The sequence below is a fragment of the Anser cygnoides genome, chromosome 2, assembly GCF_040182565.1.
Source record: "Anser cygnoides isolate HZ-2024a breed goose chromosome 2, Taihu_goose_T2T_genome, whole genome shotgun sequence".
Classification (NCBI taxonomy): domain Eukaryota; kingdom Metazoa; phylum Chordata; class Aves; order Anseriformes; family Anatidae; genus Anser; species Anser cygnoides.
Window position 1 is genome coordinate 62,787,805 of NC_089874.1, and position 25,983 is coordinate 62,813,787.

The window sequence follows — 25,983 nt, forward strand, 5'->3', positions numbered from 1 at the left end:
GAAAGCTGAAATGAGAATTTAACCTTTTTTGAGGATGAGCGTCTGAGACGTTATTTGGTGTCAGAATGTAAGGTAACATTTAACCAGTGAAAAGCTGGTGGGAATGAGTACATGTACCCACAGCATCTCTGATTTCAGGAACATGTCGTATATAGATATGCAGACACTGGCAGTGCAAGAAGGAAGACTAAAATCAAGGTTCATGACAGCCAGAGGACATTGCCACCTGGAGAAAGGGGGGAGCTGTGAGGATGACACATGTAATCTTCAAACACGTACAGGTTTGGGAATGTGTTTAGAAATTAGATAATGCCATTAACTCCTCCTCACAGAGGGCTGTGGTAAAAAATGGATGAAGTCCAAGCAATGTTCCCACTATGCTTAGAAAAAAAGTTAATTATTACTATTACTCTATGGGGAGCTGGATGCTGGAAAGCAAATGGCAAGTGCCATGCCTGGACCAGATGTAGAAAGCACCAGAACAAAATGAACCCTTCTGCAACTTTAATTCAAATGGAGTGGAGACCTCATTGTTTTTATTTGGTAACAGGATGGACATACATGGACTCAGTTACAGAAAAATTGGAATGTTGAAAAATGCTTTATACATTTAAGAGACCACAAGCCTCCTCTTTCAAATAGGAACTAACAATAAATACATATTGTTTAAAATTATTCTCAGAACATTTGAGAATACTTGCATTACATGGCATGATTCATTTCAGTTTTGCATTTTTTTTCCCCCCTTGTGAATCTTATCAAACCAAATAGGTTTTTTCATTACCCAACCCTCCCAGTCCCAGGAGCAAACTAGTGTTGAGTTTTACTTTTGGCATGGAAGGTAATTTGTTTTCCATACCCTGGTGCAAAATAGCATAACAACCTGCCTTTTTCTTCCTTGAAAAATGTTAGAGAACAGTTGTCTATTGTTTATTGTAGTTCAGTTGAAGAAAGGTATCTCCATTATCACTTCTGCTAATACAAACACCCTCTAAAGTTTATGTTCAGCATCATACATAGAATTCCCTGCAGCTGAGAAAAGGTTATTTTACAAGACCAAGATCCTTAAATTTGGTTAATTTCCCCTTATCCCTCCTACCAATAGGTTTGATTATTCTTAACTTTATTTAGGACCTGTCACTGAATTGCTAACCACAGAGCAGTGAAATCTACTGTCACAGATAAGCCATAATGGTCACCCTTCCTCCCTGCTGAAGGCAGTCAGTGCACTGAGGATGCCTTTGATGGAAGTGCCTACTCATTCACATGGCTGCAAGAAGTAGCATCACAATAGTGAAGAGAGATATATCATCTTTTTTAAACATGGTGGCGGAAGCAACTCCTACCACAGCAAAGGAAGATGGCACTACCTTGGTGCAATGGCTTTACACAGAACCACCCTGCTTTTAACGAGTTGTACAAGTCTTGGTTGTTTAGTCTTTGGCCCCAGATGCTGCACTGGGGCCGGCAGTACTCTGCATGGAGCTTCCTTTGATTTCAGTGCAACTAAAAGAGTGATCAGGCCCGAGGTGTTATTTTGCTCTAAGCTGATGTTGCAAATGCAATGGCTTTTGTCTATCAGAGAAGAAGGGGGAGGACAAAAGGGAAGGAAAATATTCCTGTGAGAATCTGGGCCTGTAGACAACCAGAAGGGCTGGTAAAACCCCAACCAGAACCCTACAATAAAAATAGCAAATATTTTAAAAAATTGCATATAAAATTGTATAAAAATATCATCCAAGCAAGAAGAAAGGGAAAATGCTCACTCTGTCATTCTGCTGCTACGTTTTATCACTAGAAAACCCCAATGGCCATAAGTAGTTTTGCTTGATAGATACACTCCTACAACCACCAGCAGAGACAATGGGATACATATATTCCTCCTACCACTGGATAGCTTCTAAACCTGGGGTATGACAAGTACACAGCAGTCGACACGTGCACTTGGAAGAAATCAAAAGAATACAAAATGCCAAGAGTATGCTGTGAGGCTTGTGAGTGCTGTCGTGTGCTTAGGAATTAGGGTAACTCTGCTAAAACTGAGCTCTGGACTGGGAAGCCGTGATTACTTCAAGTCATGAGCCAGCTGGTCTGAAGTGGCTCTGTTTCCTTCTACTCTGTGGTCAAGTCACCAGAGCAGAGAGAGCTGGTGCCTTGAAGCCAGACATAGCTGGCTGATAACGTGCGTCACTGTCCTGCTTGGGCACAGGTGAGAACTCTCCGTGCTTATTCATGGTGAAAAAGGGACTCTGAAACAAAGAGAGGGCAGGCTCAGCAAATGGAAATGCCCAGCCCATGTTTCTTTTTAACAGAAAATGGTGGCATCAGCAGCAGTCACCTGCTATGCTCTTACTTTGAGCACAGTAATCAGATCTGTGATCAGTAATCCAAAATAGGGTTGGCCAGGATTACAAAACCTGTGTGCCCATGGAAGTAGGGAGACCACCGCGTTAGGACACACATCTACCACTAAACTGAGATGGGGGTAGACCTGCTCATGCCGCAGGTGGCACAAGTGGGATAGAGCTCTGCACCCACTTCAGAGGGAGCAGAATTTGCACCTTAAAATGTGAAAGCATTTCTCCCTCCCTTCTACCTGGCCAGATCCACAGAGCAATTTGCACAGAGTCTGTGTCATCAGGGCTTGCTCTAGTCCTCAGTGAGGGCATTCCTGTTTTTGAGTGCTGATGCTCAGACATCACTTCTGAGATAGATCGGCACTGGTCCAGCACAGGCAAAAGCAACGGTTCTGTGGTTTTTAATTATTGCGTGAGGTGATGGATTAAAAGAGAGTAAAAGAGAAGCACTTGATTATACTGTCATTTGCTGAGCATAAATGGCTAACATATGGTATAGATCATCAGGATGAGCTTCAATATTGTAGAATAAACTGGGAGGAGAAAGGAACCAATAAGAAATGTTTAAGACCATCTCCTGAATTTATAGAGATGGGCTGGTTAATTCTAGTTGAGGCTACAAGTGTTGTCCTTGTCAGTTTCCATCATTTCCAATTTGAATGGATTATTGTGCTTTTTAATTAAAAAACAGACCCATTGCAGAATTTGCAAGGACTAACAATGGAAGTGCTTCTTGTTGCCTTCAGCTAGGCAAGCTCATGAAACTTCTGATAATAAAGTAGCTTTACACAGCACTACAACCAAAGTTGTCTGAAATATTTTTTTCTTCCAGACTTAGCTTGTAAGACTTTGTATGTACATAAGCAAACATTTGCATATTCAAGTGGTAGTTTGTAAAAACGCCACCACGTACCATTTTTCTCTGGCATAACCAAACACATTTTGGAAAGGTTCTCTCCAATCACAAAAATTCTGTTTGAAAAAAAGCAACTTTGAGACAAATGGAATTTGCCTCTTTCATTCACCCATCATGAAGCAGGCTCTCAAAGTCCAGATTCATTCCGCTGCTAAACCTCCTACTGCACTAATATGTAGTGTGTATATATACCAGCCAAACCTATACAGAAGACTGCACTTTTAGATAAGTATCAGGCTGCTTAGATTGACTACACTGAAACACACTTAAATCTAAAATAGAAAAAAAAATATATATTTTTTTCATCTGCCACTTATTTTGATACCAGAAAAAAAAAATGTTGGCATCTGGCATCTATCTTGTTTCTCTAAAATGGTGATACCCATCATCTTTTTATAAGGAAACACAAAAATCTGACCATAGTTTGTAAGGAAAGCTAGTTATCGTAAGCATTTTGAGAGAGTGGATCATAGGCTTTTTCATTAAAACATAGGTAAACAAATCCCTTCTTTCACATAGGTGAACAATTCTTGCATGTTTTGTCATGCAAACCAACAGTTCAAATCACTGATTGAATGCAGCACAGAGAACTGCTACCCTTTGAGCTACTTAAATAATGAACAGTATAATAGATTTTTTTTTTTAAAACGGAATAACACTTTTTTGTTTGTTTGTTTATTTAATTATAGGGTGTCCAGGAGTTCAAGCACTACTACATCACCATGAATCAAATACCTGCTAATTCCCCGAACACCAGTTCCAGTTAAAGAAGCAAACACTGACAAGGATACCTGCAATGGTATCCTGCTTGTCTTAACGGGGAGAAGTGTCTGGATTCACCCTCTCATATTACACAACAGTTTTGAGGATGTAAAAGATGCCTGGTGCCCTTCCAGCAGGGAAGAATTTTCCAAGAGCACCAAACACCCCCACGTAGAGGTGGAAGCATGCCATCTTTATCACACAGCTTCTCAGCTCGTTAGATGCACTCTGACACCAGGATGCTTGGTGCCTACCAGTAGGACCTCTCAAGTAATTCTGTAGGTTTTCAGCCTGGGGCCAGCAGTATGGGTCCTATATCTGCAATATTTCTGCCTTATTCATTAATTGTATAGTCTAACTGAGGCACCTAAAAAGAAGGCATCGAAAAATATAATTTCTATACATCCAGGCAAAAATTAGGTAAGGATGCAACAACAGAAATCCTTTCTCACTCTTCATAAACATACGCCATGCCATTAGCAGATAAACACCTAATCGTTTTCCTCTCTCTTTTTTTTTTTTTTTCTCCTTTTTTTCTTTCATGGAATAAAATAAGAGAAAGCAGTTCTGTATTTTTTCTTTTCACTTTTATTATTTTTTACACAATTGCACAGTGGCTGATCTCTAGTTTAACTGGGAGGTGTCTAAACATACCATTCCTTGGCTCACAATGCACTAGCACAATGCTGCAGAGTGTTCCAGGGAGGCAGGGGGGCTCTGGATATGCTAATGTAGGTGTGATCTGGGATGGGACTCCATGAGATACTTTCATCTGGCCTAGTGTCTTTGTAGGATATCAGTTCCTAGATTTCACTTGCACTTTGTATATTTCCAAGCTAATAGAAGAGATTTAATGGGGATTTTTTTAAGTGACAATTTAAAAAAAAAAAAAAAATCTAAAAAATGATAATAATCCACTGTACCAAATTCAGATGAATTTAAAAGAGCAGGAAAATGTTAGAGCTAGCTGTGACTGACTAACTGTATATTGCAAAACATTTTACTGCACACCTGTGTGCTGAGATCAGTAACTTCTCTCTCTGACTACAGCATCTCTTCTAGAGTGGCATCCAGTTCTGATCTGCAGTCCCTGAGAGGCAGTACATCTGCCACTTCCCTTATTAGCTCCTGCCAGTGGCAAATAACCCTGGCAATCCAGGAAAAATATTTTCCAGCTTGACCTCATACCTTTGTGCCAGTTCATAAGGAACAAGAACTGACCATCTGTGAATTAAGCAGTCTTCCTTTGCTATCTGAAAGAAGTTAGTCCCAGAAAGAAACAAAACAGAAGCAGATGAAGAAAAAGATTTAGATTTCTTTTTAAAATTATTCTACTATGCACGACTAAGGCATCTTTAGTCACAGTATGTTAGGTAAAGGTAACTTAGAAAGTATTGACTAAATCATCCTGCACCTCTGACCAAACTCTTGGTCACAATATGTTCTCCCTGACTTCAGGGAGGAGTCTGACGAAGCTGGGACTGAGTCATTGCTGCGGTATTTCATTCTGCATTATTGGTATTTCATCAGTGATGTCACTTCAGAGAGCCTGGCCCAGGCTGGAAGTCATAGTCTACTGCACTTAACCAGGGGATGAATGCTGATGGTGGGGGGAAAGAGGAGGTGGGACAGTGCTGCGTGGTGGCACAGCCCTCTCCCTGTCACACAGCACGGAGTGTACTCAGTGCTGACTGGGGTGCTCGGTACCACCTAATAGCACCCCTTCTTTTTTCACAAAATCTACCCTGGAAGGCACAGAGAGCTACCACTGCAGCAGGAGCTCAATACTGGAAACACTATGTGCCTTTATATTTATTTTGTTCAAATGAGCTGGTAGAGTGATGCCAATGGTGATATCTAAGAACTGTTAGAGTTATTTTTGTACATCTGCCTTCTGAAAACATGTGATTTAAGTGCAATCTTTTCACAGCATAAACCTAATCTAAGTCTCTGGCTTTGATCAAACTCTGGTGTCCAAAAAAAGTACTCAAAATGTCTCTAGCCTCAATAATTAAAACCCCAAATACAAACACTCCTGAGTGAGAAGGTATTCATGTTTAAATGCGGATTTACGCTGAGCTGACTGCTGTGATTTTTGCTAGTGTTATGTGAAGCTCGTCCCTGTACATGCGCATTTTAAGCAGGAACAGAGGCCCAAGCTCTAATATAGGCTGGTGGTGAATTCCTGTGCTTTTGAATATGAAAAGGAAACACCAAAGAGTGGCCTTCCTAAGCCAATGTTTTGCATGTTCTCCACATAGCAAAGAGCCATGACAGCAGTGTGATTCCTTGCAAAATACATACATGACTAACACAGCAAGACCATATCCTGAGTGAAAAGAAGTTATGCAGAAAAAAAACTGAATGTGTATGCACATGTCTTGATTTCCACATGGACATGTAAAATTACTCACAATTAACTGGATCCTTACTGAGATTCCAATCCAGAAAGCACTTACATATATTAGACATTTCTCATAAAAACATACCCTCCTGAATCAAGGCCTGAGTGAGTTTTTTAACATTTTTTCTCTAAAATGGGCTAAAATGATGGCTCCTGTCCATGTGTCTAACTCCACTGGATGAGACAGTTTGATTCACTGACTCCAGCAGTGTATTTAGGACACACTTTCTCATTTTGTTTTTGTTTGCCTGTACTTCTCCAGCCATGCTTTTCCTTTCTTTGTCCTGTCCATTCAGTCAGTGATGAAAGAAATATCACACTGAGATGAAAGTAAGAATTGATCTGTGTGATTCCCTGCTGCCCTTCTTCTCTTAGATCTTTAGGCCAGCCAAAGACTGGTCACTGACAGCCAGTGAATAAATGTGGGAAACAGCTCATTATCTGTAATCTCAAGTCAAAGCAGGCACATCAAGCAGTACATTAGTATATACTGTCAGAGCCTGACAACAAAATTTGCCCTAAGAGAATATCACTTTCATTGATTATTTCTTTCATTTTACAAAAACACAATAAAATCAAGGGTTGAGTGAGTCTGCCTGCCGTTTAGAAGCAAAAATATTTTGCTTATCATTGTATCATCCATGAATAACATCAAATCTTAACAAATGGTAAATTGACTCTACAAATTGACCATTCTTATGCGTAAAATCTTTTAAGGCAAGGGTAAAAGTGATGTCAAATTATGTCTATCAGCAACTGGAAAAAAAAACCTCTTGGGGAAAAAGAAAAAGAGTAAAAGGGAAGTTTTCTTTTTTTTTTTTTTGAAATTCTTTTGCATCATCTTAACGTTGGTTTCACAAGCTGAGACATAGCAAAGGGCAATACCATTTTTCAAAGACGACTCATCTATGAGCTCCACCTGTCCAGAAAATGGAACCATTTGCATCAGGAAATCACCAGATTTTTTTTTTTTAAAGAAAAAATCTCCCCAAAACAATAAAAAATGCACACATACACAAACAAACAAACAAAAATAAATCTGACCCCCCAAAACAAGGCTCCCACCCTAGAACCCGGAGTCATTAGCTGTGAAGTAGCCAGTGGGAGGAGGAGTGTTTTGGAAGTTGTTTAACGCCTTCCTCATAAACTGGTCTTTGCGGAAGGAGGAGGAGAACAGGAATGAAGAAGCTCAGCTAAAATGATGAAAGAAATTTGCAGTCTCTTTTTTTAATATGTATTTTTACTCTTCTGTATCTGGAAAAAAAAAAGAAAAAGGAAAGTGTCAAATGCTGCCTTTCTTCCCTGTGTCCAAGGAGCAGGTGATCTGGGAGAGAAAATGAAGGACATCAGTTTAGACAGACTCATTCCCTCGAAGCACTGTAGTTTTGCTTAACTGTTGAAAGGCCACAAGGTGAGTTGCATGAAATCTATACCTCTTATTGACTTGTGTGGAAATATCATTTTGTCTTACACAAAGTGAAATCCATTGCTCTATGGCTAATCCAGCAGAAATTAAACCTTTGACAACGTTGGGATCGTGTAACAGAATTCATCCTGCTTAGATCAAGAGGTCCCAGTAAGTTTCTTTGCTTTAGAGCTCTCAGATTACCCTTGCTCACTAGCTATTTCAGTACTTTTTTGTTCATAAAAGCAACAACTTGTACATATGGTTTGGGGTGATAAAAAGGAAATGCTCCAAACACAAAAGCGTACTATTTTTTAAAAAGCTCCTGTCTCCCCAATAGTTTGCAATGACAAGCAGTGCCTCCAGGATGGATGGGTGTTTGAGACCTAAGAAAGGATGTGCATATTACATTCTGCTTGACTTGTCTGTAACAGAAAGCTGACTTAATACAGTAAGTGCAAAACTGTACCTCTGATCCAATTATGATGCTGTGTAAATTTGGTTGCAGTTTGCTAATCTCCAGCAACTATTTGCCCCGGGTAGCGAGTAATGTCGCCAATCTTTATATAATATCTGTAGGTGTTGACTAGAAAATACCAAAACAATATACAATATCAAAATACATGTTGGTGGAGAGAAGCCATCTTCTCGTTGAGAGTATTCAGCCCAAATAAAGTCTAATAGGTTCTTGAGTATGACATCTAGGAGCAAATAACAGCAAAAGACACTATCAGAGCTACACATTCACAACAGAAGGAAAAATATCCCTGTGAGAAGCTTGTCAGTATTACTCCTAGCCATAGGGTAATAACGGGCTGTCTTCCTGTACAAGGAACTTCTGACAAGTCAGGTATCTAGAGACAAGTTATTTACGAAACCATCTCTCACAGCAAAGATACAATATAAAAATATTCAGGACCCACTTAAGAGTTTATATTTGCCTTAAATAATTAAATTCCTTGATCTCTTGAGAAACATAGAATGATTAAATGGAGCTAATAGAATTAACTCTTTGGGTGAATACTACCAAATCCCCTGGCTTCAAAATTAGGCTATATTTGACTATGTTAACCTGAATAATGATAGGTTGATTTCTATATAGTTATGCCACAAAGGAATCTTCACAATGAATAAATCGCCTTGAAGAAGAAATATGGGCAAGAAACCTTCCTCACACCCTTCTTAAGGAATCCTCTGGAAAAGCTTCCAACAGGAACATGAATATTTTACTCTATATTGGCCAAGCCAGTTTCTCTGAGTATGCCTGACACTCTGCTTAGCTACTGTTACTCTAACAACACTTATGTCAGCAGAGTTTGAAAGTGCATTTGAAAGAATCTCTCAGGCAAGGAGTCTCAATCCAGGGACAGATGAATTTACCTGCAATGCTGTGCATGCCTCAGAAAATGTGATCATATCACAGTCTCTTTGTGTCCCTTTCAGAAAACCAGCTTCTCTTCTCTTCAAGAATATGCTTTTGGCTTATTTAATTATTTATTTAAGCAAAGGCAAAAAGAATCAACAAAACAAATATCTAAGATTTTGCTGCTAGATTGCATCATCTCTAATGCATAGCAGTGGCTCGACTTGGTATCATTTTCTTCTACCATGTAGTTAGCAGGGAATCTTCTTTCAGGATGGTCCCCTGTAAGTTGCTACAACAATATCTTGCTCACTGATGTGAGTCTAAAGACACTGTTGTGAAGAATTAAGCTTTTAGCATTTCACTGGATTTATTTAGACTGAGTTGTCACACTGCCAGCACTACAGACAGTGGTACTTCAATGGGCAGTAGCAGCAGCCATAACAATAGTGCTACACTTTCTTGATGTCTCCCATCTAAAAAGTTCGGCCTGATTTACTGTCATTAATAGGATCATAATAATTCTGTGAGATGTATCATTAGACATATTTAAAAGAGAAGATACTGACCCAGAAGGAAAGGTAATCATTTGGAACATGTCCAGTAAGTGGAGTAAATGACAGCTTTGGTCATTATTTCTGAATCTTTTAAATGATTTGCTGAATCACAGCAGGAATCTGAAGCAGAGCTCAAAGTACCACCAAAGTCTCCCTTTCTTATGCTATCCATACTTACAAGACTTTTAACTCCTCCTATCCCTTTTAATGAAACACGGATAAATGTGATGTTTTCTTCCAGACTTCAGAAGTTCCCTGCAGAGAACTGAGTCATACATTGCCTTTTGCTTCTGTCAGCCACATCATCAGCTTCAATGAGAACATTTCAATACAGCATTTGCTTTAAATTGGTTTTCTATTTGGTGGAGCAAATGTTTTGGCTTGCTGGCTGAGTTTCCCTTTGGATACAATGTAGGTTCCCTAAAACTACCTTAACTTTGGATATGATTCAGCCTCTTTTTCATTTTAGCACAATAGATCCAGTGCAAGTATTAATACATATTAACGGAGGTAATTGAAAGAGGAAAAAGAATAAATATTCAGTGCTCTGTACACTGGAAGACTTGTAGATCACTTGGCATATATTGAAATTCATTAACTGAAATAGCCTCATCTGAATACATGTTTCTGTCCTTCAGTGTCACTGTTGAGTTTATTTTGTTTGTCAGGGTTGACTATTGGCCCTCCCCTTGATCACAAACGAAATGCCAGTGACTTCTACAGCTCTTCACGAGATACCAGATCCCACTGCAAGAATATGAAGTCCATTTCTGCTATCAGCTTGTAGTTAACACTAGGGCTTTTTTAACATGCTCTTTAACATGTGCTCTTTGGACTACAAATATATATTTTTACTATGTTACTATATGGTCTGACATACCAAAGTGAAAATATACTACATTTGTCTTTTCCTTCACACAGCATACAACTGTATCCGTACAGCAAGGAAGCTGGCTGTCAGTTTTGCACAATCAGTGATTAATCTCACACATTTGCCTCTCTTTTTGTGACAAAACAAATGTTTTGGAGTCCAAGGCCTTGCAAGAACTACCCATTTTAACAGTTGGCATTTATTATGCCTGTCTAATGCAAACTTGCACAATCTGCTACCCAGTTGGAGAACAGGAACAGAGCCCCAGACGCATTTCGGCTGAGGTGAGAGTTTAGACTGACTCAGGAACTACACCTGCTTTGTAATGACTCATGCTCCTCTCCAAGCACACATCTCAGGTACTGTGCTTGTTGGGCCAGCTGGAAGTATAGAGCTGACCTCTCTCCGTACTGTTTTTGAAGGTGGCTGCTCTGCCAACCCAGCCAAGCGCCTGCCCTTTCCCTCCATCCCTTCCTCCCGAGTTGCTGAAAACAAAGTGCTTCCAGTGGAGAGCTCAAAACAACTCCCCGTGTCCTCCTATGCAGGGCTACGCTGTGAAGGCAAGACTGAGCCCCACGGTTTCCAAGTTTCATTTAAAAGAAAATTCTGCTATCTTATCTCCTAAAAACTGAATGCTGAATGTAGGCTGCAGGGCAGTATGATGTGGAATAAGGATTTAGTGTTTTTGTTTGTTTGTATGATTTTTCCATAAACTACTTAGCTTGCTTTGGAAAGCACCAAGACCACTTCCAACGTGAATGTCAAGTTTGTGAGGTTATTCCATCGTTCCTATTTCCTTTTCTTAAATATGTTTCTCAAATGTTTTCCTTAAACGTTACAACCATTTTTGATAATGAGGGAAGCACAAGATGATATCACAGACATCCAGGATTTTACATTCAGACTTTCTAAGAAGATTGTGGCAACCTTGCAGTTCATTTGTGAAAAAGAAGTGCTTAGCATGTGTGAATACTTATCCGTTTGGCATGCTGTGTGAGCACTTCTACAGGATAGCAGAACCCCACCACACTGACAAATAACTCTGCCCTTGAGGTACTACTACCCCAACATATTTTTGAGTTTCTGTTTTAATCATGGAAAAAGCTGAGGAAGAGAGCCTCAGTTAGTAGTATTCATCCTTATTTAACCCCCTACGGGGGTAACTTGTCGTGCTTTTATGATACGAAATCATAAAGATAGCAACCAACAATTTCAGCATACAATTACTTTTAAATGAACATTTTTGTTTTTTGTATACTTTGTTCTTGAAAATTTAGGGGAAAAAAAGAACCCTACAGGTTTTCTCATTTCTATTAAAATCATTGCATCCCAGTAACAATAGTGTATAACACTGACTGTCAGTTTTATGTTCTAACATAAACAGCAGATATCAGAGGGGTTTCACCTGAAGCAAAGTTAAATATGCAAAGTTTATGTGCACAATGACTCTATAGCCTGAAAAGGGAGAGCTGTGGGAAGAATCTAATAAAAGGCAAATGAAATTGTGATAGGCATTGAGAAGGTGAACAGGGAACAATTATTCACTGCTTTTTATAGTGCAGGAAGGGGGTTATCAAATGAAGTTATCAAGCAGTAAACTTGAAACAAATAAAAAGATGTGACTTTTAATATAATGCCCACTTAAATTTTAAATTATGTTGCCTCAGAGTGCCCAGTACACTAGTGAACCAGGACTCAAAGGATAATTAGACAAAGTAATGGAAAAAAATCCATCAGAGGCTATTCAAGTCAAAGATTTGTCCTCTACCTTGTTCCTCTGAGGAAGACAGAAAGTTATAGAAGGAAGGTGTTGCTCTGTCTTTATTATTTCTTCATTAAAATCTCTGCTATGAAGTGTTGTAAAGTAGGTGATGGAAAGCTAAAGAGACTTTTGGACTGACCCATCAACATTGAGTATTTGTAGGAAAGCTGATATCGTATTTGAAAGTAGTCTCTACCTTCACTTATTTAAAAGAAAACAAAACAAAACCCCTCACAACAGATTTTAAAATATTGCATAAAACTGAAAAAAAAATAAAAAATCAAATGCTCAAATTTTGAAACAAAATATAGAATTTCCCAAACAAGTAAAAACTTGCATCAAACATCACATTTCTATGAAGCTCTTTCCTGAGACACATTTTTTTCCCAAATTTCCAGCATTCATGGAAGTTTAGAAATACTCAGACTGCTTAAAATTTGGAATATAAACCCACTTCTTACTTATATTTCTGACACTTCAAATACAATAAACTTTAATCACAACAGATAAGCCTAGTTTTTTTAGAATAATACTAATTCAAAGCCTGTTCTCTCCCCACCTTCTGCTCTATCCAGGCACTGGGGGAAATGACAAAAAAAATGACAAATTGTTGTATGGCAACCAATGTCATAAAATGATTACTACTGATGCAGTGCAAAATGAGGGGAAGTAACAGTCTGAGTAAATGTGTCTCAGATAACCCATAATCCAAAATGAAGTTATCCTTAATACTACAAACAGTGCAAATATTTTCAGCTGGTGGTGCAGATCACTAAACAATTTCCATAGGACCCTGTCATCTGTTTAATTTCTTTTGTTGACTCACTCAGCATCTTGCAGGAGTGACCCCTTCATTTTATGAGCACCTCCCCAAAAGCCTGGGTATTTCTTGTCTCCCCTGAATGTTAAAATGTGCTCAGTTGTACATGTCCCTGTCTGAGAAGCACTGTTACAGCTACTTCTGGAGCTCTGAATAAAAGGAAGATGTCCAAAATCTGAGTGCTCAGTTCTCATTACTGGATGATTCTTTCTCCTGTTAAAACCATTTTGAAAGCATTTTTAAAGAAAATTAACAAGAAGAAGAAGTAAATTCTGCATAGTTATGCTATTCTCTCCCTTCTGTTGCATCAGAGACGAATGAGGCCTAAGAAACAAAGTTCAGAAGATCAGTGAAATAAAAAACAGATACATATTACAAGTTAATTAATCTCCATTATCTGTCTTTTTTATGGATGAGAAATTTTGTAATGATTATTTTTTCCAAAGGGAACAGAATATTACTCGAAGGTACATGAGTCCTGTTTAAACCAAGGGAAAGAAATATATAAATACTGTTGGGAGAAAATTTTAAATACTTGTTTTGTAACTGAATTTAAATACCATCATTCTAATTTAGCAGACGTCCCAAGTGCTTAACATTTATGTTGCTGAGGGGGAAAGACATTAGCATAGGAAGTATTCTGATTTTTGAGTTTTGGCACATAATTATCCCTAAATCATTCATGACTTCAAACAATTTCTATTCCTGTTCACACTGATCTTGAATTTTATGTTTGCTTGACGGCTTGCATTACACTTGACCTGAAATCATTTCAGTGATGGAAGAAAAAGATTAGTTTTGTTTTAACATATGTTGTATGATTACTAGTACATTATAGACATACTTAACTGCAGAGAAAAGAGCAATGGATACATTGGCAAAAGTTTGGTTACACCAAATACATTTGAATTTCCTAATGAAGCATGTAGGAAAGAAATTAAACACTCACTATGCAAAGAAGCCTACAGGAAAAAGTGCAAAAGCTTATTCTACATTTGATAATCAAAAATAACTCAAACCTCTGAACACATTTGAGGTAAATGCTAGATCATGTTTTTCATAAAAACCTGTTCTGTCATGGATGCAAACTAAAACCTTAGTGCTTTTCAAGTCACAAAAGGGATGAGCTGCACAGGCAGAATGATAATTGAAGCCTACAAAGTTTTCAGGCAAAGATACGAGTAAGACGTATGAGGAGCGGCTGAGGTCACTGGGCCTGTTCAGCCTGGAGAAGAGGAGGCTGAGGGGGGAACCTCATCGCAGTCTACAACTTCCTCGCAAGGGGGAGTGGAGAGGCAGGGGACCTATTCTCCGTAATCACCAGTGATAGGACCTGCGGAAACGGTGTGAAGCTGAGGCAGGGGAAGTTTAGGCTGGACATCAGGAAGAGGTTCTTCACCAAGAGGGTGGTCGCACACTGGAACAGGCTCCCCAGGGAAGTAGTCACTGCACCAAGCCTGTCTGAATTTAAGAAGCAATTGGACTGTGCACTTAAGTCACATGGTCTAAACTTTTGGGTAGACCTATGTGGTGCCAGGAGTTGGACTCGATGATCCTTATGGGTCTCTTCCAACTCGGGATATTCTATGATTCTATGACTCTAAGAATTTTGTAATTAGCACTGAGCAATTAATTGCTTCTTTGAGTGACTAAACTGAAAAATTAGGATAATTCTTAGCTCTGGGTCAGACAGAAGTAATTGCTTTCTTTCTCTCATGGCAAGAAAAAAAAGTTGGGGAGTGTTTTTTTTTGGTGCATGGGAGGGGTGGATAGGAAATGAAAGATTCTTTCAACAAGTCCCAGGTTGTGATATTAAGAATACCTAAGAAGCAGTTCAGAAGCAGAGAAAAGAATGAAACTAGAGATGGATTGATTAATGATAATAAATAATAAAGATTGCTATTAGGGTATTAGAGTCTCAGAAAACTAACCTGTAAAGTGACTCTCCTTTTTGTCCAGGTTCTGCAGACTGAGCAGGACATACTCAAATACTGTCAGCCCAAGGGACTAATGTCTCTTTGCTTCTGCACCAGAGAGAGACCAGGCGCAAAAAGCAGAAGTCATGAAAGTACCCACCCATCAAGCACTGAGCTGGCAGTTTATAGAGTGGAGTCTTTACCTTTGGATTTCCATTCTGTTGATTTCTTCCCTCTTCTTAATGCTTCTACTTAAACTACCTTGTCAGAGTCCTTGTTTAGTAAGATACCTATAGCTGGTCTGATCAAGTTGGAAACTAGTTGTTCCATGCAGAACAGACAAGGTAAAAGCTAAAAATCACTAACCTCTTTTGAGGAGCTATTTAATATTCTTCCTTCCCTTCAACCGTTCCCATAAGAAATGATCTTGTTTCTCTTTTGCGACTAAGTGTTGCACAGGGAAAACACGAGGCCTGATTGTTACTGGATTGAACATAAGTTTATGGAGGGAGGGAGCAAGAAGGACTGGCCTCTTGCTGAAGTAAAACCTTCTATACATCGTTGCACATGCAAATTATCCTAAATGGGGTAAGGACTATAACAGAAGCAAGATCACAGCTGCATTCCCTGAATGGTGCAATAAAATGGTTGATGGTGCAAAATCAAGGATGAATTTCCACAATGTACTGCACAAGTTACACATTTCCACTATACCTCTAGTGCCGTGGATGTTATCCCTGAGGAGCTATCTCTGAATGGAACTACATCCAAAGAATAAAAGGTAACCTGAAAATGCTCCCTGTGAAGTTAGCTATTCAAAAACACACTTAGGTACCTACTGATTTTTTTACACCATGCATCTGGATACTCCAAATATTCACATGAATCTGAAATTAAACCAAATGCCACCTCTGAGTTTGCAACTTGTCACACAATCCACATTCTGTGACTTTATGTAAAGCAGAAGTAAAAATCAATCAAACTTTTGGACCAAGTCCTAAGGACTTCCTAAATACATGGCATGGCTTGAACTATGGTCCTGGAAAACAAGCCGAAAAAGAGACACATAAAAGTCTCAAAGGAAAACCAGGTGCTTTCCATAAGATTTACACATAGAGTCGTGAAACAAACAACTTGCAAAAACATACGCATATTTATGCAAGGTAGCTCTCCATGTCTTCCCTGTATTCTCATCAAGTATGCATGCCATGGTGATGTAATATTCCTGAAGTGAGGATGCTAACAATGTATTTTGCATTTAGCTTCAAAGATCGCATCACATCATGTTCATCTTCTATTTAATATTAAAAGTGCATAAAAGCTTCTCAGAATACATCCGTCTATGCAAATTCCAACTTGCCTTAGGTGTCACTTGCTAAATACAACACACTCATTTTTTTAAAAAAGAGCACAGAAAGGATTTTAAAAGAACAGAAGGTTTTTCTCCCTCCAACTATCCTATTTTGCACTACTATGGAGCAATTGTTCAGCAGAGATAAGCTATGGTGAAATACATCCTTTTGGATTGGAAAATGTCCTCATGCATTGAGGCAAGCTTTTCCAGAGGACAGTATACAATGATCTCCAATTTCTGATCTAGGGCAATAACCTCTAATGTAATTCAGATAACAGGCCATAAAAGAAGAAGAGGAAGGAAATTGTCGTTAGAAATAGTCTTCAACTATTGTAACTCCAGTTTGCCACTGCTGCTGGATTCTAACATACAATATCAAGAGCACTACGTAACAGAAAGGAGTCCAATATGTTGGCGTTACAAACTGAAAAAGGCTTTTTGCTTCTGACTATACTGGAGAAATCAGCCTATCTTTCTGAATAGCAATAGAGATGGCTCTAGTATGTATATGACCAGAAATCTACGTTTTTACCTATATAGGTGAATGTTCATTTATACACTTGCATAGCCTCATTTAAAACAACATTGGCATTAGGCAGATTACAGGATCAGGACTTTGTCAGAAGTCCAAGTGTTCATTGCTATGCATTGGTCTTGCCTAGATCAACACATATAATGCACTACTGAAAACTCTATCTGCAGAAGGCTGCAAAGACAGATAATTATTAATTGGCTGAACAGCTTTGTGAAAAGTTGCATTCTCCTTGACTGAAGCTGGGGAGAATCATGTTAATTCAACTATATTTGCAGTAAATGTGAAGCCATCATCATGGCTCCATGACATCACCATTACAAGTTCTCTCAAAAAAATTCCTACACCAAAGGCATTCTCAGATAACAATGCTCTGTGGCAGCTACTCTGCCATCACAAACACTTGATTTTTGGTACCAGCAAGGACAGAAAGAGATGAAGGTCCTGTACTTTACCTTTCTAATCAAGGAATTTTGCACTTGCTGATCAAGGAATTATTGTCAAGAAAAATTAAGACCAAAAGACAGCTCTATGGGTTGGCATGGGCAATGTACTGAACCTTAGGAAAGGCTTTTTACTGCTGTTAAGCAACAGCATATTTTAATAAAATCGAAAGAAGCTAAGGTCTAAATTTCTGGTAAGCCTGTTATGTACTCTTCATAGAGACTGTACATTCAAAAGGATTTATATTATAAATTATATTATATTAATTATATCATATTGCTTATATTATATTGTATTATATATCATATTGTATTATATTGTATTATATTATTTGCTGTTGCACTGCAGAGAGGAATGTGCTATTGAAACGCAGGGTTATGATCTGACCACGAGGTGGGAGCATTGCTCGTCACACATACCTAGTGCATGTTAGGCTTTCTGTGTACATACTAGCACTACAAGAGATGAGTACAAATATCCCATATATTGCTGTGCTGCAACCTGCAAATTTGCTTGTTACCACTAGAATAAGTTCCCAGGACAAACACCAAAAAAATTAACCTTCTAATTTTCTGTAACTCCTAGCTGAGAAAGAATAACAGAATAAAATGTATTGAATTGGTGCCTAGAACAAAGAGTTGCACTGAAAACTTTATATTAACACTACAGAAACTTTTCCCATTAGGGAAAAAAAATGAGGGTAAAGATAACCCATGAAAGTGAAAAAGAAGGTAAATAATTTCCTCTTTTATTGTAAGTTTTGTTAGTAGAAAAAAAATGCAGAAATAAAGTTTGTGAATGTAGAGAAAAACAGTTACATGCAACTGCTTCCAATTTTCCATTCAAAGTGATGAAAAGCAACAATTTCACATAGGAAAATTAGGTTTTCCAAAATGGTTTTAAAATGTTCTGTCCCATGGGAAACATTTGATAATGATGTTGATGCTGATGACCAGTGCTGATGATGTCTCTGATAGGACTGTGTCTTTATATGGAAATGGAAGCCCCGTATCTCTTTTCTTGGAACTGAAGGTAAGGTCAGTACTGAATAACAAGCAGTATGTCCCGGAGAAAAAAAAACAGTAACAAGAAGATTAGAGGACACTAGCCTACGTTTGAGAGACTTGCACAGGATTTTGAAGTTTATACTGCAGTCTAAGGCATGATCACAACTTACACAGCCATCCTCAAGCTAGCTTCAAAGTAGTTGGCTGGGGTACTGATAGACTCAGTTATGTGAAGCTCTGTCGAGATGCATACATTCCTGGTGTCTCAGAGAGCCTGATCACTGTTTCTGGAGGCATGCACACTTATCTGTTTGTGGGTAGCTTAAAGGTAACTCAGATACATTGCACCTCTTACTTCAGTGTAGGCATGCCACTTCAGCGTCTGTGTGTCCACATGGGATGTTTATTCATATTTCCTTGGCCACTTTGTTTGCCATGTAGAAGGATGAATATGCTACAAATGATTTAGCATGTCTGTATTCCAGTTACAACATATTAAAATAAAATTTTGTATATGCTCAAAAAGTAAATTGGGCACAGATCCTGCAAAGATTTATGCACTCTGTCTCCCCTAGATGAAGGTGCACAGCAGGACAGAGTGGCTGACTGACCAAAGCTGGATGCAGGGCTCTAGCTGATGCTAATGGGTGGTAAAGAGAAGGAAGAAGTAGGATGTGATAAATCTACACAAATGGGCACCTGTTTGAACTAAATATCCCTCAGCCACTAACACTCAGAGGCTGTTATACCCAAGTATCAGGCTTGATGCTGCTAGAGCCCAGGCTGAATTTCACCCACATGCAATCTACATGTAGTGGGAGAATTATAGTAGATCTATCTTTCTAACTCCCCTCTCTCCCTCTTTCTTTCTCTCTCTTTTTTTTTTTTTTTCTAGCACATGAAAGACCATATACCAGCTTGTGAGAAAGCACATGTTTAGGTAAACATTTCAGTAGTCTGCAAACAGTTATATATTATCTATGGATAATGTTCCTTTCTCCACATCCCTCATCACACGGCTGGTAAGGAGATTTGCTCTGGAGAGAGCAATGGACAGAAGAGCTTTTACAGTATTTGTCAAAACAGAAGTGCCACCCTAACTCTTTCCTCTTTAATGCACATCATTCACAATTTTTCCCCCTTATTTTTGTCAATGAGTTCATTAGTTATAATCTCTCTCTACAGTTTCTGACTTAAAAATGTTCAGCCTACAAATTGTCTTTGCTTGGTTACAGTTGCTTATTCACAGTAATCAACTGGTCCCACTGCACTGGTCTTTTCCCTTGGGGGATGAGCAGAACGTTTCCTTACAGGAGAAAAACAGTCATTAAATAACTAACAGCACACAAAGATTGGCAAATTGGAAGTAAACAAATTCACAACCTCACTCTTGAAGTCAGCATGAAACTCACCTCTTTGTCTTCCAGCCTGACTAAATAGATGCCCCTAATCTTTCCAAGAGCCTGAATGCAAGCCTTCAAAGCTAACTTGACCCTTAAATTTAGGGATTCCCAGGTCTACTTTCCTGGCTAGGCTGATACTCCTGCACCTGCATAGAGAAGCTCCAAGCTTTCTGCATGTACCTTATCCTGCCAGGGCTGCAGTCTTCTAGCACAGCCTCTGCTCTGCCATCACCCACTGCAATGGGGTGCCACTCTACCCACTGTTCTTTCTGGGGCCATTATAGTTACATAAGGCAGTGCACATATTCATGATCTCCTGAAGAGCTCTTAATTTCTGCATCCCTGAAGAAAGAGTTGTGAAAGGTACTTGTTCAAGACAGTCTTCCTGACAGACACTTATCTAAAGTATGTAAATAATATGACTTTCTAACAATATAATTGAGTTTTCTTAAACAATTGCTGCTAAGGGAGCTCTGTAAAAAAAAAAAAAAGTCCATATTTATGTGTCTGAAATTAATACGTACTCGTGGATGAATTGTTCTACTTTTTTTTTTTTATTGAGTTATCACATTTTCTTCTTATTTGTCATTTTGCTAGAGGAATAAGAATGTTAAGTAATTTCTTACAAGGAAACCATATAAATAAACTTAAAAACATTCAGCCTACAAATTATCTTTGCTTGGTTACAGTTGCTTACTCAAGGTAATCAACTGGTCCCATTGCATTGGTCTTTTCCCTAAGGAGATGAGAAGAAAATGTCCTTGCAAGAGAACAAACAGACATTAAACAGCATGCAACAGCACACAAAGACTAGCAAGGGATTTGCAACTTACATCCCAAGTGATAAGATGAGAGGAAATGGCCTCCAGTTGTGCCAGGGGAGCTTTAGGTTGGATATTAGGAGAAATTTCTTTACTGAAAGAGTTGTGCAGCATTGGAATAGGCTGCCCAGGGAAGTGGCTGAGTCACCATCCCTGGAGGTCTTCAAGAAATATGTAGGTTTAGAACTTAATAAGAACTTAATTGATCTGGATAGGCTGGAGCGATGGGCTGAGGTCAACTGTATGAAGTTCAACAAGGCCAAGTGTCGGGTCCTGCACCTGGGGCGCAACAACCCCAAGCAGAGCTACAGGCTGGGAGATGAGTGGCTGGAAAGCTGCCTGGCCGAGAGGGACCTGGGAGTATTGGTTGATAGTCGGCTGAATATGAGCCAGCAGTGTGCCCAGGTGGCCAAGAAGGCCAACAGCATCCTGGCCTGCATAAGAAGCAGTGTGGCCAGCAGGTCTAGGGAAGTGATTTTGCCCCTGTACTCGGCTCTGGTGAGGCCGCACCTTGAGTACTGTGTTCAGTTTTGGGCCCCTCGCTACAGGAAGGACATGGACGTGCTCGAGCGAGTCCAGAGAAGGGCGACCAAGCTGGTGAGGGGTCTGGAGAACAAGTCTTACGAGGAGCGGCTGAGGGAGCTGGGCTTGTTCAGCCTGGAGAAGAGGAGGCTCAGGGGTGACCTTATCGCTCTCTACAGTTACCTTAAAGGAGGCTGTAAAGAGGTGGGGGTTGGTCTGTTCTCCTACGTGCCTGGTGACAGGACGAGGGGGAATGGGCGAAAGTTGCGACAGGGGAGTTTTAGGTTGGATGGTAGGAAGTACTTCTTTACCGAAAGGGTTATTAAGCATTGGAACGGGCTGCCCAGGGAGGTGGTGGAGTCACCATCCCTGGAGGTCTTTAAAAGACGTTTAGATGTAGAGCTTAGCGATGTGGTTTAGTGGAGTACTTAGTGTTAGGTCGGAGGTTGGACTCGATGATCTTGAGGTCTCTTCCAACCTAGAAATCTGTGATACTGTGATACTGTGATACTGTGAAATATGTAGGTTTAGAACTTAATAGCATGGTTTAGTGGTGGATTTTAGCACTAGGTTAAAGATTTTACTACATGATCTTAGAGGTCTTTACCAAACTGAATGATTCTATGATTCTAAACACAGCATCATTCTAAATTGCAGTGCTTACAATGAGGTTGTCTTTCTCAACCAACAAAATAAAGTACTGAACTATTTATGTTTAAGGATAGCTGTATTTCAGTTGATTTAACTGAGACATATAGAAAGGAAACCTTAGTTCTAACATTTGTTTCCATTTATTTTGCTATCCAATACTTAAGCAATCACTTCAGGAGCAATAAGGGGTCAGATATTACCTCATAGCCCTGTGGTGCACAGCTGAGGAGGTGCAAAAGAGGAGGCATGCCATAGACTTTATAGCTGTTCTTCTCCTTTGCTGAGGCTACTAAAAGATCTATGGACCTTTAACATAGGCTTAGGGCTATGTGAAATTATTTCCAGATGCCCAAGAAACTGTCCTACAGCTTGGATTGCTTCAGTTCAACAGCGCTTTATCAATATTCCTGTCCTATAGCATCCTTAATATGGCCTCTATGCTTATTCCTGCTTGTTTCCCATAAATGTGGTTCAACAGCACTTGGCAAATTCTCCCTCAGACAATTAAGTCAAGAAAGCTCTGTGATTGTATTGGTGTAATGTAACATGCAATCATAAAAGACAGAGACATTTTGTGCAGGGTTTTTCTTAGGTTTGTGTTTTGCATCCCCCATGCAGCCTGTCTTCACTGAGAGCAGACTGTGGCGCAAAGAAGCTCAGAAAGATAGAACCTCACAAATCAATGTTTCCTATTGAGCAACTCCAGTAATCCAGGATTTTTCTTGAAGGCACTGCACAGAAATTGATTGATAAGGAAGGTGGTTTACTAACAGAACAACTAAGTGGTGCTAGGCATGTGAAAGAAATAACTTTTAGCTCAGAATGCCCCAGTGGTTTCTGTCAGCTCTAATGGCTGTTTCTGTTAAATCTGTTTCTGGTTACCACACATTTTTTTGGTTTTAGAATAAATTATGGATGTTTATAAAACAAAAGAATGCATATAGAAATGGGTGACAAAATGTAGTGAAATTTTAAGTCCTTACCATCTGTTTTCTTTGTTTCATTTCCCACATTAGACTGATCTTTTTTGTCTGATTTGCTGTCTTCCTTTAATTCACCTAGAAAGAAGCAATAAGAAATACTATAAGCATTATAATGCAGACCGTAGTGTATTAATGTCTGTAACCCAATCAAATTGCAACATCAAATAGAGATGTTCCTTAGGAGGAAGTATCACAATGAACTATGATTAACATATTATCATAGAATAATGCACCAGGCACAGTTTTTCCGACTCCTACTGAAAATCAAGCTTCACAATCTCCTTTTAAATTTATTCTAACTGTTAACACTTCTAAGTGCACATTCAAACTCATACTTCCTCTGGCTGCATGTAGGCCATTAAAAACATGAACACCACCTTCACTTCAAAATCAGGAATCTTAAAAAAATATGCTTTTAAAAGACTGAGTAAAACCCTGTGAGACTTCATCATATATCTCTGCATTAAAGAACCACCTTAGATATCCCAAACAGTCCTACATAATTTTGTCACACTTTCTCTTACCAGTTTTCTTTTTCCACAGACTCATTTAGGTTGGTCCTTTTATGCTGATAACAGGGAACAGACAAGCATCCTAGCATTGATCACTGGTTTTAGAGTCTGTAGCAAACCAGTAAAGCAAGGTCTTTGGTGTTACAACTGTTGATGCAGAGTGAAAATGGCAGCTGGAGCTGGGGTATATTTTATGAAGCCATGAAGGTTAATCAGAGTCGTTCTCATTTTATATTCTCTATTAGTCATACAGCAGAGCACATCAGACCTTCCCAGACTATTCCCTCACTGAATGAGAAAGTTTTGTTTCCAAATGCAGGAGCAAATAAAAAATAACTTAAAGGGACAGATCTAGTAGAACAGGGCTCATTTAGCTGTTGTGTCTAAACAGCTTCAAAGAAGGTCTCCTTCCTTCAGATGTCCAGAGAAGAAGCGACAGCCTGCACAAATGGGAGCAGGCATCCTGTCCTTCCCCCCAGAAAGGAATAGCAGTAAATTTGTGACCCACACCTCAACATGAAAAAGCTGTAATGAGTCTCACCTCAGAATTTTATAAATGTGAGTTGTACATTGCATAGCTGTATTAAAGTGATGCTTATTCCAGCTGTATTACTATTTTGTTATTACAACTACTTCATGGGCTTTGGATCAAGATTATAGGTATTGATATGTTATAAAGGACCCAATCTGCTTTCAAAACAGTTATGGCCAATGAATATTTATTTTTGGAATAGCCCCAAAACCAGAAATTGTAGAGAAGCAAAGTTTCTCTTTTCTACATTGTTCCCTAAGCACTGGAATAATTGTTATTCTTGTATGACAGAGAATTGATAACTGTCCAATTAAGTTTTATCATAGTATAACAGGAGAATGGTTTTGAAATCTTAAAATATTTAACAAGATGGAAAAAACATGTCCTGTTCAGTTCTCGTTTAGAGCCAAAACTTTCATGCTTTTCTTATTAAGCTCACTGTGTGTGAGAGAGAAAAATGTAAGCAGGAAGACAGGACAGACAGCAACTCCTTAGCTAATCATACTGCCACTGACTCAGGCTCCTTTGGAAAGTTTAATCTGAACAGAGATGTATGAGCAGCTCCAAGTAGGTCTGAGGTGTCTGCTTGAAAAAGGTGGCCTCTAAAAGAAGGACATTGTCTTCAGGAAATGAAATGAAAACGTACCTAGCAAAGCACAGAAGTCTCTCGCATTCCCTCCACCATCATACAGCAGATGGTAATGATAAGCTAATAATGCTTTCTTTAACCATTGCCTATAGAAGCTGCTTGACCCTAAGTGTGTGTAGGTAATGATCATGAACACACACACACATATATTATTTCTCAGTTTGACGTCTCTGAGAAAGCACAAGGGCAGTGAGTGATGGAGAGAGAATTCAAACTCCTCTGATGACAATTTCTGAACTTTCATTGAATATCTTATTATGAATAGGGGACTTCTTAGTTTTGTAATATCTACCCTGCCATATTGCCAGCAGCAGAGCAAAACGATGATCATAATGATCTTTCTGAAAGGGATTACAAAGGCAGAGAAATAATAAGGTGAATACTTTACAATGAGATATTAACATATAGGCATAGAATAAAGGAAGCTGTGGTGCACCTAGAGATGTGAATGATAGATTTCATCAGTCTCCAAAGTCTCTGCAGTGATTGTACCTCATAAAGGCCTTCTCCCATAAATTAAGGAGCAGAATTTCTTTTCCTGAGGAAGACACTAATTTTCATAAATCATTATAATTCCTTTCAAAGCATTTTTGACACCTGCAGCAGAGAGACATTGCAGAAATAGGTACTGTCAAAATCACTAGAGCACACTTAGTCCCCGTATTGTTAGAAGTGTCTAAAACAAAGGATTTCAGAAGCAAAACCTGTTGCAACCTAAAGGGGATTTCATATGTCCCCAACCTTTTTGTCTCCTTGGGCGGCCCATTCCTGATCACCTGCATAACACTGTCTGAAGAAAAATCCCCATACATAACAGAGTATGACAGCTTATTTTTCTAAGAGAATGTTTCTGAGTCTGAACGTGTTGCTGTTTTGGGACTGGCTGACACTACCATACTGGTGAGAAGACTCATATACTGCCATCTTTTGCTAAAGGCCTAAGGGAGCAGGAGTTGGGGAGAGAAGGACAATGAAATGGCCCAGAGACAACTGATCTGTTCTCATGGGTCTAATCATTTCTTTTAATTGGTATGCAATATTCACTTTTGTCAAACTTTCTTTGGGTATAAAATGCGATTTTTATTTTAACTGGGTGTCAGTTTTCTGACAATAAATCTCAAAGGCTCATGTTTGCCCTAATAGAGTAAGGGAGACATAAATAAAATTGCACTTAAAAATAGGGGATGGGGGGAATGATCTTCTGTCCCAAAACATATTTACATCTGAAAATCAGTTAAAAGATAACTTAAATAGGCCTTAAAAAGCATTTATAACTTTTCCATCTCCTCTTTCAGTTAACCAAGTAGTGAAGCTATTCTTTGAACCACGACAATTTGTTTCAGCTTTTAAGTGTGTATCAAAACAAGCTGTTTCATTTCCATGAGAAAATGTTGCCCTTTCTGCCAAAAGCACCCAAACAGGTTTGACGAACCCCATCTT

At 39.0% G+C, this 25,983-nt stretch overlaps 1 protein-coding gene across 16 annotated transcripts in view; it reads right to left on the minus strand.

Annotated features, from left to right (window-relative positions):
- PDE1C (phosphodiesterase 1C) overlaps positions 1 to 25,983 on the minus strand; it is a 316,420-nt gene that overhangs the window by 11,797 nt on the left and 278,640 nt on the right. For 13 of the 16 annotated variants that reach the window (XM_048075555.2, XM_066992242.1, XM_048075558.2 and 10 more), the window contains one exon: positions 22,851 to 22,925. In XM_048075555.2, coding sequence (XP_047931512.2) covers positions 22,851 to 22,925 — 75 coding nt within the window. Of the gene's footprint in view, positions 1 to 489; positions 7,694 to 8,313; positions 8,546 to 22,850; positions 22,926 to 25,983 lie in introns of those variants that run through there. The other 3 variants (XM_066992241.1, XM_066992246.1, XM_066992247.1) reach the window with 3 other exon arrangements.